Source organism: Pipistrellus hanaki (assembly GCF_964339955.1).
Source record: "Pipistrellus hanaki genome assembly, chromosome: X".
In the NCBI taxonomy this organism is placed as follows: domain Eukaryota; kingdom Metazoa; phylum Chordata; class Mammalia; order Chiroptera; family Vespertilionidae; genus Pipistrellus; species Pipistrellus hanaki.
The window spans coordinates 81,045,891-81,063,861 of NC_140524.1; the positions used below are offsets into that span (position 1 = coordinate 81,045,891).

Consider the following 17,971-nt stretch of genomic DNA (forward strand, 5'->3'; position numbering starts at 1 on the left):
AGGGGTGTATATATACATTCTGATTGTTTCTAGTTTCTTCACTTATCCTGAACTCTTAACTTTTGCATTGATCTAATAGTTATCCTCTTTGAGAAAGAATGGATTTACCCAGTGTTGTCATCTGCCTCTCAGATAATTTGTGATGGACACCGTGCCCTGGACACTTTATGATTAACACAGAACAAAAAAGTGAATGGTTGAAAAATCTCTGAGATAGTTCTGGCTCATATGGCTCAGTAGATAGAAGTGTGGGCCTGTGGACTGAAGGGTCCTGGGTTTGATTTTGGTCAAAGGCACATGCCGGGTTACAGAATCGGTCCCCAGTGGGAGGCGTGCAGGAGTTAGCTGATGAATGATTCTCTATCATCATTGATGTTTCTATCTCTCTCTCCCTCTCCATTCCTCTTTGAAACCAATAAAAACGTATCGAAAAAAAGAGAGAAAAATCTCTAGATACCTTGGCAGTTACATCACTTTCTTACCACTGACCTGTAGCTTTGTTATGTGACTGATTTCTACTCTTTAAGTTTATTAAATTGGAATAACAATAAATGGCTTTAGGTAATTTGTGAAAGGACAGCTGTTTTGATCTAAGATCTGTAAAGAAATAAGAAAATATATAATTTTTTACATATTTTTCATTGAGATATTATTTATATTAACATTCTTTGAGTTTGAGGTGTACCTGTTGGTTCAATACATTAATATATTGTAAAATGATAATTATAGTAGTGTTAGCTAACTCCTTTAGTATGTCATTTCTTTTTTTTGTGTATTGAGAACAATTTAAAAACAATTCACAAATTGCCTATACATCTATGTAGCTAGCACAACTTACACAACTCCTTATTAGCTACTGTTTACTAACTAGATGTATCTTGTTAGTAATACAACTCCTTGTTAGCTACTGTTTACTACTAGATGTATCTGTTCTTAGAGGACTGTGGTATAAGTCTAAAAGAGTTAGCTTAATAAATATTCAACCTTTTGAGAGTTATAAAAATAAATGTGTAATAAATATCTTATTTCATAACTTGTTCATATTCATGTCTTATTTTCAGACAATATATTATTGTTTCAAAGAATAACATGCAGACCTAGAAGAAATGTACAGCCCCCATTTCCAAACTATACTCTATTTCTTACCTGGGCTGAACGCTCCCACAAAAGCATACAAAGCAGGAAGACACAAAAGACACTGAGGAAATTCAGGCCATGAAGACATCTGCTGAGGCGCTGACTTTTGCTTTTGCTAAAATTTGTCACGGTCCTCTGTGAGCAGTTGTCCCAGATACAAAATCGCACAGGGGATTACTTCCCTAGGGAGGAAGCTGAAGTCACAGCTTTTGTTTGTCGTCAGAAACCTCAGAATGCTTTGTCAGCACTGACTTTTTGGTCTTTGAAATGGAGCAAACCCTCCTCCTCTGGAGATTATTTTTCCATCTGAGGACATCTTGAATATCATTTATCTTTTGGGAAGTGTGTTTTTAAAATTATTACCTTGACATATTTTTAAATGTGTCACCATTCCCAATTAAAATATCTTTTGTACAAGCTAGGTGTTGTTTTCCGTATTGCAATGGCTAAGTAAAAAGGAAAATATGAAAGATTTTTCACATCAATGGACATGGTGGAGTCAGAAAATTAATTATATTCCTTTTAGATAAATCTTATGTGAGTTAGCAGGTTTATTCAGAGTTAAAAAGCAGTTAACATTCCATTAGCAACAAACTGTGATCTGTGTCAGCAATGAGACCCTCTTCAGTCATTTATTTTAGTGCAAGAAGTCACTTCAGAAAAAAATGCAATTATTGAATATTTAAGAGGCAAATGAATACGGAGGCAAAATTTGGTCATTTTTCTTACAGAATTATGGACATTATCATTGATTCATTGCTTCATTTAATCAAGAAATTTGACTGTTTTATTTTTGTCAGTTTATGATCTGGAAAGATGAAACTATTTTAAAAAAAGAACAATAAACCTAACATTTTAAAAGAGTTCATAGCAATAGTTTCAATAACAAGTGTTTGTAGTTACTGTACAAAGAGGATGAGAGTTGGTCTTTGGGGTTTCCGAAGCCTGTGTTGTGGGGCAGGGGCACTACCAGATATGAAGAGAAGCCTGGCCTCAGATGCTGGGGAAGCTCAGACAGGCCAGCATTGCAGCCCATTAATGCCCAGTGCCCTTCACCTTGACTGCACTGGGCTTAACTTCAGACCCTATAGTTTTAGAATTTCTCTTGGTATTGAGAGGATAGAAGCAGATAGTAGGAAAATCCCAAAGGGGTCTGTTAGTCATGTTGAAGTCAGATTTCCATAGAATAGAGAGATTCATAGAGCCAAGCTCCTTTTGACTTTTGAAATAAATGGATGACAAGGATGCTGGAAGAAACTGAAACCATCCATGTTATTTTTTTCTCTAAGTTAATTAAACAAATCTGAAATGAACCTCTTCTCCTGGGAAGATGGAGTAATTTTATTTATCCCTTTCCCTCCCAATAAGTATAATTAAAAACTATATTTATCCTATATAATAAAACCCTAATATGCAAGTAGGCCAAATGGTGGAATGACCAGTGGAATGACTTGTTGCTATAATGTGCACTGACCACTAGGGGGCAGGCGCTCAATGCAGGAGCTGCCCCCTGGTGGTCAGTGCATTCCCACAGAGAGGGCACCACTCAGCCAGAACCTGGGCTCATGGGTGGTGAGCACGGGGGTGGTGGTAGGAGCATCTCCAGCCTCCACAGCAGCACTAAGGAGCAGAAGCCGAGCAATAAGGAGCAGTGAGCATGCGGGCAGTAAGGAATGAGGGATGTCTGACTGCCAGCATGCATAAGCTTGATCCCCCTGGGCAGTTAGACATCCCCTGAGGGGTCATGGACTGGCAAAGGGTGCAGGCTGGGCTGAGGGACACCTTCCTCCAGTGCACAAATTTCATGCACCAGGCCTCTAGTATACTAATAGATATATATAGAGATAGATAGATAGGTAGATAGATAGATACCATCTAATAAAAGAGTAATATGCAAATTTACCATCACTCCAACACACAAGATGGCTGCCCCATGTGGTCAAAGATGAACACCCCATGTGGACACAAGATGGCCAACACAAGATAGCCAGCAGGGGAGGGCAGTTGTGGGAGATCAGGCCAGCAGGGTAGGGCAGTTGGGGTGACCAAGACTGCAGGGGAGGGTAGTTAGGGGTGACCAGGCCAGCAGAGGAGGGCAGTTATGGGCCATTGGGCCAGCAAGGGAGCAGTTAGGCATCGATCAGGTTGGGAGGGGAGTGTTTAGGTGGTGATCAGGTTGGCAGGCAGAAGCAGTTAAGGGTAATCAGGCAGGCAGGTAGGTGAGTGGTTTGGAGCCAGCAGTCCTGGATTGTGAAATATTATGAAATATTGTAAAATATATATATCACTATGAAAGATGGAAAGAAGGCAGACCAATTAAAGACAACCTTGGAACTCAAGAAAGGACCAGGAAAAGGTCAGCCTGGCCGTAAGCTGAGACATTAACTTCTCTACTACAGTGAGATACCACTGAGAAAACTGTGGTCTCACTCTAACCAGTTAAGGCCAAATGGAAGCCTACATCTTTACACTCACCCTTGCCAGGCTGTAATGAAGTTCCTCCACTGCCCACTGAAGTAGCTTTCATACAATCTCTGCTAGGTAGTAAGAAGAGTCTGTTCCCTACACTGCTAGAGAGACTTCATGAAAGGCCTGAACAACTTATTCACACCCTGTAGTAATAAGATGTCCTTCCCCTTCCAACTGGGTTGGTGGATTGACAGGACTGTCACCACTGCTCACTCATGATAAGGACACCCTCCTTGTACTGTCACCTGAGGCCATGTGAGGAATAAGAACTAGGCTTCCTAGCCCTCCAGTCATAGAACTATCATTAGAAACCCAGCGGGGAACATGAGCATCAATGGAGGCTAAGGGAGAAACCTGGACTTCTACCCTCACTTGGCAGTATATGAAACTGCTGGCTTGCTAGTATTTAAACAACAGAAGGTTTAAATAAGATTCAGGATCTTGTAACAGAATACCTTAAATGTTTCAAAATAAAGTTCCTTCTTTATATTAATAACCAGAAAGATTTTAATTTGAATAAAAAATACTATAAGTGCCAGCACCAAATGGGCAGAAATGTTAAAATGATCTGACAAAGATTTTAAAGCAGCCATCTTTGACAAATAATAAAATAAAATCTTCACTAAGCAATTGTGAACATGTCTGAAGCAATAGAGTCTCAGCAAAGAAGCAGAAAGGTAGCTGAGAAATAAGTGATATAAGGAGGAACCAAATAGAAATGTTAAAATTGAAAAACACAATAACTGAAATTTAAAAATCCATTGGATAGCACATAATAGTTCAAATAATAGATATAAGAAATGGTGAATCCTTCCATCTTGTATGCTAATTTTGCCCTTAATGTTTTGAAGACTCATAAGTAACAGCAACATAAGAAATTAAGCAACACCAGTAATAGAAAGAGTATTGTCATCAAAGTCACATTTTTCAGTTTTACAATAAATGTACTCCTGTGTTTTAAAAGTGATAAAAAAAAAGTTGTGGCATATTTATACAATGAAATAGTATGCAGTTGTAAAACCCTTTGAGACAGCATGGAGGCACCTGCAGGGTATTATGCTAAGTGAAATAAGCCAGTCAGAGAAGGACAAGTATCACATAATCTCACTTATATGTGGAATCTAATGAACAAAAAAACCCCTGATGAACAAAATAGGACCAAAGGCATGGATGAATGAAATAGAATAACAGATTTCAGTGGGGAGGGGGCAGAAGGAATGGGAAGAGATTAACCAAATAACATATATGCATAACCCATGGACACAGACAGTAGTATGGGGGAGGCCTGGAGAGATTGGTGTTGGGGGGCCAAAATGGAGAAATAGGAGACATCTGCAATACTATTAACAATAAAATAGAGATCATGAGCTATTACAATGAAATATTTGATGTCGTGTGAAGAATATTATGGATTTGAGGTGGAAAAAAAACCATAATTTAGAAAGCAAAGAGTTTCTGTGCTCACTGAGAAATCTGGGTAAGTATGGTTTGTAACATTCTATGTACCTCTTGTTTATGCAATTTAAAAATAGCTACAGGCCTGTCAGGGTAGCTTAGTTGGTGATAGCATCATCCTAATACGCCAACATTGTGGGTTCAGTCCCCAGTCAGCGCACACAAAAATCAACTAATGAATGCATGAACAACAAAGCGATGTTTCTCCCTCTAGAAATCAATTAAAAAAAATGAACCAATTCCAATATTTGCATCCACTCCAGTAACACAGAAATTAGATATAATATATTTAGATAACACATTTAACATAAAAAATAAAATATATAAAGCCCATTATAGTTGAAATATTATTCCTCAGAAAGTCAAAAACTGAAATAACAATCACGAAAGTATTTTCAATTCTACTTAAGACCAAGAGATATTTTGGGGGAAAAACTTTATTTATTCTTCAACATCAAAGGAGCACCCTTGATGGTAGAGGACACCCCTGTCCTTATGATGTTACTATTTTCTTTGATAAAATGGTGCTGAATAACTGGCCTGTCATCATACTTCTTGTTAGTTGCATCAACTTTGGCTTTGACATTCTTTGGTGACTTGGTCCTTTCGGGCAATCCATTTACAGCATACAAATAGTACATATCAGCTGTCTGAAAACAAAGAGAGGAAGAAATGTCATACAAAATATGCAGGAACTGAGAAATCTATAGGAAAGAGTTTACCAAATTAATACCTCTGTTCTTCATGTAAGGTATAGGAAAGGTACAAACTGAAAGAACACAGATAAAGGCAAATAACATGGAAAATACATTTAGGAAAGCATTTAGTTTTATGGATTCACTAAAAAGGCTCTCACAGAGTTCTGCCCTGTGAACAAACTAAGTGTCCATCTGATGTAAGCAGAAGCAATCTATTGGTTTGTTGCCCAGCAAGAACTATAACTAATGGAAACAATACTTTGCAAGGTAAACCTATACATGGGAATTTGAGTGTGTCTATAGAACTGACTGGTAAGAAATGTGGTGCCTCTTGTTTTAGATTATGAAAGTACATAATTGTAAAATATGAAATTACTGAGCATGGTATAAAATTATTAATGACAATCACAATCTAAATCCAAGTCAGTACAATTTATAGAAGGATTCATTTTGTTTTATTTTAAATATACTTTTTATTTATTTCAGAGAGGAAGGAAGAGGGAGAGAGAAATAGAAACATCAATAATGAGAGAGAATCATTGATTGGCTACCTTCTGTAAGTGCCCTTGACTGGAATCAAACCTGGGACCCTTCAGTCTGCAGGCTGATGCTCTATCCTTTGAGCCAAACCAGTGAGGGCCAGGGATTCGTTTTAAAATCATTCATTTCTTCTGCATTATTCAGAGGATGGCAATATTAAATTAGGCAGGCTAGCTTTTTCTGCATGTTTATGCTCATGCTTAAATCCCATTGTTCTTTCAGAATTTCCAGATGCTACATGTTCATCTACGATGTCTTCCTCACAGTAAGATGTATACCATATATGTTCAGAAAACTCAGTTAGGATACATCCAGGCCAAGTGAGTATTGTGGTAACATCAGGGATTAACATCTATCAGAATGTTAAGTGCAGGCATTGCTTGCACACCTGGAATGGCCCTATCTTACCTAATAATAGACAAATATGTAAATTGACCATACCCCTGCTACACCCACCAGCCAATCAGGAGTGATATGCAAATCAACACAACAAAGATGTAGGTTAATTTGTATATACAAGAGCTGAGCGACCAGGAGAGGGGGCAGGCAGGTCGCTTGTTGTCACCCCACCCCTGGTCTCTCAGGGCCTCTGAACAGCATGGGAAGGCAGGGTGGGAGGGGAAAGGGGTGGCTTCGGGGCTGGGCCAGAGTGGAAAGGCGGTGCTGGCAGCCAGAGAAAGAAAGACCGTTCTAGCACGAATCTTCGTGCATCGGGCTTCTAGTTTTAATAATAATTGGCACTTCTATCTAGTTTTCATAATTATGTATTCAGAATCAATGAGTCAAAAGCAGAACAAACCAAGAACCCATTATAACAATTGAGTTAAGTAACAGTTTACTTCATATAAGATGTTCAATCTGAAAAACAAAAGCTACATGTTGGTGATTCTAAGTTTTTACATTTACAAGCAACTGGCTTAATGAGAGCAAATGGATAAGCTACATCAAGAGATCCACACTGCCCTGGCTGGGTGGCTCAGTTGGATGGAGCATCATCCTATATACTAGAAGGTTGCAGGTTTGATTCCTGGTCATAGCACAAATGGGAGGCAGGCAATCAATCTCTGTCTCTCACATCAATGTTTTTATCTTCCTGTATTTCTTTCTCTTCCTCTCTCTCTAAAATCCTTATGCATAGATTTCAGATAGGAATGTACATTCCTTCATATAGCTCACTCAGGTGGACCCACTGTGCTTGAAGTTGGTTACGATTTTTGCCTTTTAGAGATTAAAAGAAAATATTTTCAGATAACAGGATGTCTGGTATTTCCTTCAAAATACTATGGAAAGTTGGGAAGGGGGTGGGGATATACTTAAAGCAGAATTGGCCATGAGTTGATATGTTCATACTTTATGATAAGTGCATGAATATGAATTATTCTATTTCTACACATATTTGGAATTTTCCATAATAAAAAGAGAACCAACATGTTTCAATTTCAATTTCTCCCACATAACCTTTATCAAACTGTATCACCTTATGACTAAATGTCAAGTTCTCAGCTGATGAGATATACCAACTTATTCTCCAAAAAAAAAAAAAAAAAAAAAAAAAAAAGCCTTCAGTTCCACTGCCAGTGATTAAATTGTCAAATCAACACAGGAAAATGAGGTACAGATTTTGTTGGCAAAGTCTAAGTATTTAATTTCAGAAATGTCCACTGTACACTAATAAAATGAACACCATTTTATTAAAAAAAATTTAAAATATATTTTTATTGATTCCAGAGAGAGAAGGATAGATAGAAACATCAATGATGAGAGAGAAGCATTGATCAGCTGCCTCCTCCACACCCCACACTGGGTATTGAGCCTGCAACCTGGGCATGAGCCCTGACTGGGAATCAAACCGTGACCTCCTGGTTCATAGGTCCATGCTCAACCACTGAGCCACACCAGCCAGGCAAAAATGAACACCAATTTTAGTTTGGACATCTCATTTTAAAGATGTCCTTTAATCTCTTTAGATTAAAAGTGTGCTCTTACTTCTTGAAAAGTAGGTATACCCGACTTAATCATTTTTTAAAAAAAATATATTTTATTGATTTTTGTACAGAGAGAAAGGGAGAGAGATAGTCAGAAACATCGATGAGAGAGAGTCATCGATCAGCTGCCTCTTGCACACCCCTACTGGGGATATGCCCGCAACCAAGGTACATGCCCTTGACCGGAATCGAACCCGGGACCTTTCAGTCCCCAAGCCGACACTCTATCCATTGAGCCAAACCGGTCCCGGCCCGACTTAATCATTTTAAATCAAGTATCGATGCAGCAAAGGGCTGTGTGCAACAAGACTTCTAGAAGCTTTATTTTTTATTTACCTGGGCTACAAGAACTCTCAGAAAGATGACCAATACAAATACTTTTCTCAGGCAATACTCAACATTATTCTTTTCTCTGTTCATTGAAGCCATAACAACACATTTTTCTGCCCACAGCATTTCTTAATTAGTGTCTTATTTAGAAGTCTAGCTATCACTTTGGTATCAAAAGTTGTATCATGAAACATAACTATATGTCCTTTGTGCCTGTGCTATTGAAATACAGTGGTATTTTTTTTCATAAATAATTTGAAAGTTATCTTCAGCCTAAATGTTCTTAGTAAAATATATGTGTAAAAATTTATGGAGAAGTTTTGCTTACTGGATAAATTTTCAAAATTATGTTTATAATAAGTTTTTAAAAATTATCTTTATTGCTGAATGAAAAAGTTAAAGAGAATAAAACAGGGCAGTGAAAACTTATGCTTAGCAGATATCTTGCAGAAAGCTTGCAGCCTTGAACATTGCATAGCCTAGATAACACTAGCCATCTGGCACAGGGAGGAGCCAAGGATGGACCAAACCCTTATGTCAGCAGAATGGCTTGCAGCCAGCAAGGATTAATAAAAGTCTGTATCCCTCTTCAGTCTCCGCTGACTCATTTTTGTTGGACTCAGCCCACCTGCACCCAGATGCCTGACATAAAAATCTCTTTTGATACATTATGGCCTCATGTCATAGGTGTGTGATCCTGGCCCACTCCAAATGTTTTACTGAAAGTATTACAGATGTTCTTCTCCCACCCCATTGACTCCTTCCACCTCACCCCCCCCCACTGGACTATTATCTGTGTCCATGGGTTATGCATATAAATATTTTTGTTAATATCTTCCTTCCCCTTCTCTTGCCAGTCTGTTCCATACTTCCATGTCATCTCTGGATCTATTTTTTCATCACTTTCTTTTGTTCATTAAATTTCACAGATAAGTGAGATCATGTGATACTTACCTTTCTCTGACTGGCTTATTTCACTTAGCATAATACTCTCCAGGTCCCTCCATGCTGTTGCAAATGATATCTTTTTTATTGTTGCATAGTATTTCATTGTTAACTCTTAATGAAATGATGACTTTATATTAATGGTCTATTTCATATGTTTTCTCAATTCAAAATAAAATTTACCTTCTATTTAACTTTCTCCATTTTAGACTTTAACATTTTGACAATACCTTATGCCTTAATTAAAGATTCTGAAAATCTCTACCTCAAATCACCTAGAGTTCATGAATAGGCTATTATAGAAAACATTGTTACTATACAAATCAATTTGCAGTCATCACTTGTCTCTTCCATGTTTCCTTTATATGAAAGGAAAATAATTTCTTATTTCCCACTGGTGATGACAACTTTTTGTTATAGTCCATAATTAAAAGTTCTTTACTGGACAAAAGAAAATTTAAATATGACAAAGCAGTTGAAATATATTGACTTTTGCAAGATAATGTTGCTCTTTTTAAAAAATATATATTTTTATTTATTTCAGAGAGGAAGGGAGAGGGAGAGAGAGAGATAGGAACATCAATGATGAGAGAATCATTGATTGGCTGTCTCCTGCATGTCCCACCCTGGGGATCGAGCCCACAACCTGGACATGTGCCCTGACCGGAAATCAAACCATGACCTCCTAGTCCATAGGTGGACACCCTACCACTGAGCAATGCCTGCTGGGCGTGTTGCTCTTCTTTATCTGTGACCATTGGGTGTAACCTTTCTTCCCTAGATCACTTAATGCCTTTAAGGGACATTAAACATCCATGACAATTGCCTTTATGGAACTCACCTGTATTACTAATTTTGCTTTATATTTTTTGCCATACATGTGGGGTTTAAAACCAACTATGAGGGTAATCCCATCACTGTCAAAAGGAGGAATTTTTCCAGTCTCGGGTTTTACAAAAAACTCAGGATCACTGTCAGGTAGAAAGTATGCAACGAATTCATCAGCATATCTGAAACAAAAATTAAATATTGTCTTTAAATTTGATCATTACCCCATTTTCCTTGTGAGAACTTGATGAATAGAATTTATATCCTTCTGTAATGGACTGCAGTGAAACACTAATGCTGCCATGCAGTGGTGAGTCTGATACTTATAACTTTTGGAATGCTTACAGAGTAACAGCAAGGAGGTATTTTAAAAATTACTGAAGAATCTCATTCTTCCCAAAGTGACAAAATGAAATCTTAAAGATTTTTTCAATCACATCTTATATTTATTGTCTACAAATAATAAAATTATTTTGCTATACAAATTGGAATAACTCAATGCCCCAAATGAAAATTCAATTATTTGTATAGAAATTAATATTTGAAATGTCTCACCTCAAAAGTTATTGTAAAGCCATTGTTTTTACTTTTATTTCAATGTGATATTTGCTCACTCTCCTCTCATTTTCCATGTGTGAAGTGTGATGAAAGTAGTTTACAGGTTCATTAAAGATTCTTGGGCCAGAAGATAGGTTGCTATGATCTGAAGTGAACTGAGTGACATTTAATATTCAAGTGACCATCTTCCTGTCAAAGTTTATTACATTTGCAATGAAAGCTGTGAAAGAAGTTTAGGAACTTCTTGGCAGAACAAAGCAGGAGAGAGGCAAAGTGCATGGGAGGTTTTAAGTGAGAAATTAAATCCAAACTGACAGGGAAGATGCAAGTAGAAGAACAGATCCACCAGTGAAACATCGAAGAAGACATCGGAGGTCCAGGTTGGGACTTACTCATCCATTCAGCAGAAAACCATGGCAGATGGTTTGAAAAAGTGGACTTTGGATATTGAGAGCCTATATTGAAATTATAGCTCTATCTAGATGCATGATTTCAGGCAATTTACTTAGCTTTTTTGTATCTTAGTTTTCAAATCTGTTAAATGAAGTTAATTCCTATAAAGTCATTCAATCAGTGAGAACAGTACTATATAAGGATTAATACAAATTAATGTAGTCATCTTCATGATTGTTTTTGTTTTAAAACATGTTATTATTAGTGCTAGGCATTGATACATATTCCAATTCTGAACAAAGTCCAGTACTGGAAGTACAAAAGACAGAAGAGATATTAGAAAGAAATAGTAAAAAAAAAAAAAAAAAAAAAAAAAACCTTCATATTGTCTAAGCTATATATATATTAGCTGGAAAGATAAGGTAGATGAATTAGAATAAAAACAATGATTATTGATTTACACAATATTATAAGAGTTTATGATTTTATTGTGATGAGAAGAGTAATGAGTAAAATTCAAAAAGTTGGAGAGGTGATAAGAAAAGCATTTAAAAGCAAAAAGAAAATGAAGACAAGTGAGAAAGAGTAATGGATAAGACAGGCTCTGAGAATAGTTACCTTTTTCCCCATATGACTGAAAAAGAAGATCTATTCTAGACAGCAAAGAGAGGAAATCTTGAAGGTCTGAGTGGGCTAGGACCATGATGAACTGCATATATAATTTAGATGCTACCTTGGCTAAAAACCACAGAACTATCAAATGCTTTTGACAAGAAAAGTTATATGCATGCTCATAACATTATTTTAAGGATATTGGTTTTACTATATTGTATAAAATGGGTTGGAATGAAAGGAACTACATATGGAATTAGGAGTAGCAAATTTTGTTACAATATTGTTTATAACTGAAAAATATAATTTGGGTATCTTATTCCAAATGTTGTTTTGTTCCAATACAACGGTTGAGAAAATTATTGGTAATAAGGAAATCAGATGAAACTGTTTCACTAACACTAAAAATCCTTTTGAATGCATTAAATCAATTTACATTTTAACTAAAATATCTAATAACTGAAATATCTTTGGAAGTTGTAAATAAGACTACAATGGATTCAAGACAGCTAAGTGTGCCCAGCCAGTTTGGCTCAGTGGTTGAGTGTCGACCAATGAACCAAGAGATCATCGGTTTGATTCCAGGTCAAGGCACATGCCCAGGTTGTAGGCTTGATCCCCAGTAGGGAATGTGCAGGAGGCAGCCAATTAATGTGTATCTCTCATAGATGTTTCTATCTCTCTAACTCTCTCCCTTCTCTCTCTAAAATCAATTATATATATATATATATATATATATATATATATATATTTAAAAAAAATTTTTTTTAAAGATGGCTAACCCATTCCTATCCAATATGAGAGCTCTAAACATACATTTAACTGTCCATTATTCATTTTGAACTAAGTACATAGAATGCATCCAGGCATGCCAAGTACCTTTGAGAAGTTAATTATTATGATACACACAGGAACCAGCATGAGCCATCATGAAACACAGGCATGGAAGTAATTTGTTTTGAAAATGAAGAAAACCATTAAGTTAAGTGCTACCTTCACCTATTCTACTCCTCACATCTTATATAGCACCAGAGGGGGATGTGTTCACTGTGACCCAATAACATGAAATCCATCACTACCCACTCATCAATATATCAGTCTTCCCAATTGACCTATAGATTCTATTTTATTCCAATCAAAATCCCAGTCAGTTATATTATGGCTATCAACAAATGGATTCTAAAGTTCACAGGAAGAGGTGAGAGACTCAATAGCCAGCTCAATATTGAAGGAGAGCAAAGTTGGAGGACTGACACTCCTTGACTTTAGGACTTACTATAAAGTTATAGTAATTAAGACAGTGTGGCATTGGTGAAAGAATAGATAAATAGGTTATAGAGCTTAATAGACTCCAGATATAGTCATAAATATAGTTAACTGATCTTTGACAAAGGAGCAAATGCCATACAATGGAGCAAAAATAGTCTCTTAAACAAATGGTGCTGGAACATTAATGCAAAAACATACCGTATACTCTACTCAAAAACAGACACAGACCTTACACTCTTCTCAAAAACTAAGTCAAAATGTATAGTAAACCTAAATGTAAAACACAAAACTATAAAACTCCTGGAAGTTATCATAAGAGAAAATCAAGATGACCTTGGGTATAGTGATGCCTCAGTAAATACAACAGCAAAGAAACGATTCATGAAAGAAATAATAAGCTGAACTTAATTAAAATTGAAAAGTTTTACTCTATGAGAGATAATATCAAAGGTAAACATATTTACAAAAGATACATTTGATGAAAGACTGTTATAAAAAATATACAAAGAACTCTTAAAACTCAACAATGAGAAAATAAACAGCCCATTTTAAAAATGGGGCAAGGACCTTATCATATACCTTAGTAAAGAAGATATGCAGACAGCAAATAAGCATTTGAAAAGATACACCCCATCATATACCATCAGGGAAAAGTAAACCAAAACTACAATGAGATACCACTGTACTTCCATTAGAGTGTCCAAAATTTAGTACATTGGCACCATCAAATGCTTATGAGGAAATGGAGTAACAGGAACATTCATTCATTAATGGTAGGAGTGCAAAATGGTACAACCACTTTACAACACAATTTGGAGATATCTTACAGAACTAAAAACACTCTTACCATAGAATCCAGCAATTGTGCTATTTGGTATTTACCCAACAGAGTTGAAAACTTTATATCCATACTAAAACCTGCACCCAGATTCTTATATCAGCTTTTTTTTTTTCATAATTGCCAAAGACTTGGAAGGAACCAAGACATTCTTCAGTGGGTGAATGGATAAACTGTGGTACATCAGACAGTGGGATATTATTTAATGCTAAAAAGAAATGAGCTATCAAGACATGGATAAATCTTAAATGCATATTACTAAGTAAAAGAATCAACTCTGAAAAGTCTATATACTGTATGAATCCAATTATATGATATTATGGAAATGGCAAAACCACGGAGAAAATAGATTAGTGGTTGCTAGGGGTGAGAAAGAGAGATGAATAGATAGAACACAGAGGATTTTTAGGGCAGTGAGAATTCTCTGTATGATATAATCATGGATGTGCCATTATGCTTTTGTACAAACCCATGGAATGGTCAACATTAAGAGTGAACCCTAAGGTAAACTATGGACTTTGGGTAATGATTATGTGTCAATGTAGGTTCATCATTGTTAAAAACTCTATACCATTCTGGTGAGCTATGTTGATAATGGAGGAGGCTGTCTATGCATGTGTAGGGCAGATGGTATCACAAAGATCTCTTTACCTTCCTGTCAATTTCATTGTAAACCTAAAATTGCTTTTTATAAAGGTTTTTAAAAAGACACACTGCATGATTTTATTTATATGAAATATCTGGAGAAGGTAATGTTATATAGAAAGAGCAAATTAAAGCTTTCCTAAATTGTGCATGGGAATGGGGGTTAACTCCAAAGGGGCTTAAAAGAAAAAAATGGGGGGGGGGATGGGAGTGTAATAAACCTGGAATGTGATTATGATAGAAAATTCTTTGAATTTAAAAAAAAATACTGAAAGGTACATTTATTGTACAATGGGGGAGCTTTATGGTATGCAAATTATCCATTAAAAAAAAGCTGTAAAAACATATTTCACATGTGAGACAGGTAAAATGATTGTGGTCATGGTGCCTATGTTATCATTAGAATTACAAAGATATCTATGGTTAAGGAGAATAATAATAATACAGAAATTGAATCAATATAAGTTACCCAATCATTTCTATTTAGACAATCCCAAACCATTAAAATTTATTGTAAAACATTCTAAAACATTTCATTTATCTTTCAAAAATACATTAATGTATCATTTGAAAAACAAATAGAAACATTACCCTAAATTTCAATATCTATTTACTTTTTCTTCTTGTCTTTTGGTCTTCACCTTTAGAGCCTATTTTCAAAGTTTTAAATAAAAATTATGAGACATATAGAGCTTTGTCTCATAGAAGCAATACTGCTCTAACTTAATCAGCAACAGAGCACATTTTCATCTTAAATTCTGTTTACCAGTTTAGCATAAATCACATTCATAAAACCAGTTATATACTTGATATATATTACCTTTTTCGACCGGACAGCCAGAATTCAGTAATAGCTTCCTTAAATAAACCTTTCCCTTCAATATTAATTACATCATCCACCTCAGGCTCAGTAGCAATCAATGTTATGGGAAAGTTCCAGATCCCATCTGTTATACACTCTATTTTTAGTGTAATTTGAGACCTTGAATAGAAAGAGAGATTGTAACACAATCTATAGGAAAACAAGCAAAGATAATACAATATAGTAGATCTATATCTAAGGTCAAAGTTTAAGCAAACATTGTGGTTTTAGTAAAAACACTGGGACTTTTAATTCTTAAAAAATGTAAATGACTATTAATTGCACTTATAATTTTAGGTCACAGGTTATATTATCATTCTCCTTTTGAGGTAATTATTTTGTAGCACATCTTATCTACTCTTGTAGGTATTTACTAAAATCCAGAAACATATGTAGATTTGACTGTGAAAATTTTCTGTGACCAGCAGAGGAGAGGTTGGCAAATGGTCCCAAGTGTCATGCTAATAGGAGATCCACATGGGCATTTTCAGTTCAAAATAAAACATTGTGGCCCAGCCTACATGGCTCAGTGGTTGAGTGTTGACCTATGAAACAGGAGGTCATGCTTCGATTCCCAGTCAGGGCACATGCCTGGGTTGCAGGCTCGTTCCCAGTGTGGGGCACGCAGGAGGCAGGCAATCAATGATTATCTCTCATCATTGATGTTTCTATCTCTCCCTCTCCCTTCCTATCTGAAATTAATAAGAATATATTTAAAAAGAAAAGAAAAAAAGAAGAAAGCATAATATTTTTTTTAAAGTATTCAACCATTTGGGGAACAATTCGACAATAACATACCACATTTTGAAGCTGCACACACTAAACCAGCAATTTCACAATTAGTAATTTTCCCCAGAGATTACACATAGACTATTTCAAGAAGTAATATGTATAAGGATGTTCATTGCTGCATTATTAATACTATAAAAAAAAACTGGTGCCAAAAATTTAAAAATAGTCCTTCAACAGAGTTGCTGGTAACAGTAATATCTACTGAAATGAAACAGCCCATGATGACTGATATATCTTATTAAACATATATGCAAAATGTAAACCTACACCACTCTCATGCTCTCCTGTCTTAGTAAATGAAACTATATTCCTCTCAGCACTATTGCAAGAGCACTAACTTGATAACTAATCTTCCTGCTTCTATTCTTGTCATCTTCCAAGGAGAGGACTTCCATAATTTTAAGCTATTATTTTATTTTTTATTTAACTCTGTATCATCCTTTGAACCATCCCAAAATCATTTGGAGCATAGAATGGCAGAAGTAATGACTATGCACATATATGTACAAAACAGAACTGTTAAACAACAACAGAGCCTTACCCAGCACTTACATTATTTTATGAATCATATGCACAATTTGCCCTAAATCACGCCCCCCAACTTATCCTCGGGTGAGGATTAAAAAAAAAATTCAAGGGTTTAATACAAATACTTAAGAGATCATGAGAGTTTCTCTCTCATCGACGTTTCTGGCTCTCTATCTCTCTCCCTTCCTCTCTGTAAAAAAATCAATAAAATATATTAAAAAATAAATTAAAAAAATAAAACTTATAATGTGATCATCACCCTAAGTCTAATAATCATCTGTAACCATGCAAAGCTATCACAATATTATTTATTATATTTCCTTTCACCTTCTTAATTTTGCAAAGCAGACTGTTCTTTTTTTGTTAATATAATACCTTAATGAACTTAGGGAGGTCACAATTCTGGAAGGATGTCTTAGATTTCTAATTATTTGGACTCATTTCTCATAGACACTTTTCATAGCTTGATAGCTACAAAAATAATATAACCCAAAATATTTGCCTCAACAGCATAAAAGAAGTAATACAACCCAATGTAGATAAATGATAAGAATAATAAACAGTTTAAAATAGTAGTAATATTGTTTAAATAAAAAATGAATAAAAGCATGTTTACTTCAGTGGTTTCTTTGGTGAAAATATCATGTTGAAGTCCAATGTTATAATTTGAGTCTTGATATTGTAAGCTCTCTTCGTCAAATATATAGCCACAGAGGGCTGTAAGTCAGCTTTTACGTCATTAGATTCATATACAATTTCATATTCAAATTCACGTTTTATAGGTATACCTAGGAAAATCAAGATTAAAGTGCATTTCAATTTAATTAAATATGAATAGATTGGATATCAGTTGCATGCCAACACTAATGATACAGAGGTATTTAGAAGGAGGGATAGGGCAGATGTTATTGAGCTTTGGTTTCATAATACCAAGTGTATTATCAGGTACATAATAGTCCTAAAGATGTTTTTCTTAAAAGGTAAATAAATGAATGAATATAAAAAAAAATAATCACCAAAGATAATTCTCACCATTCTTAAATCTTTAAAATTCAGATTTTTAAAATAAGAAATAGCCAAATGGAAA

General features: G+C 35.5%; 1 protein-coding gene across 1 annotated transcript in view; it reads right to left on the minus strand.

Annotated features, from left to right (window-relative positions):
• Nucleotides 1-5,498: 5,498 nt before the first annotated feature.
• The window catches only part of CFAP47 (cilia and flagella associated protein 47), a gene marked incomplete at both ends in the record, with an annotated part of 384,890 nt that continues 372,417 nt past the window's right edge, over nucleotides 5,499-17,971 (minus strand). The window contains 4 exons of the mRNA XM_084869970.1: nucleotides 5,499-5,711; nucleotides 10,401-10,569; nucleotides 15,523-15,684; nucleotides 17,501-17,672. Coding sequence (XP_084726096.1) covers nucleotides 5,499-5,711; nucleotides 10,401-10,569; nucleotides 15,523-15,684; nucleotides 17,501-17,672 — 716 coding nt within the window. The remainder of the gene's footprint in view (nucleotides 5,712-10,400; nucleotides 10,570-15,522; nucleotides 15,685-17,500; nucleotides 17,673-17,971) is intronic.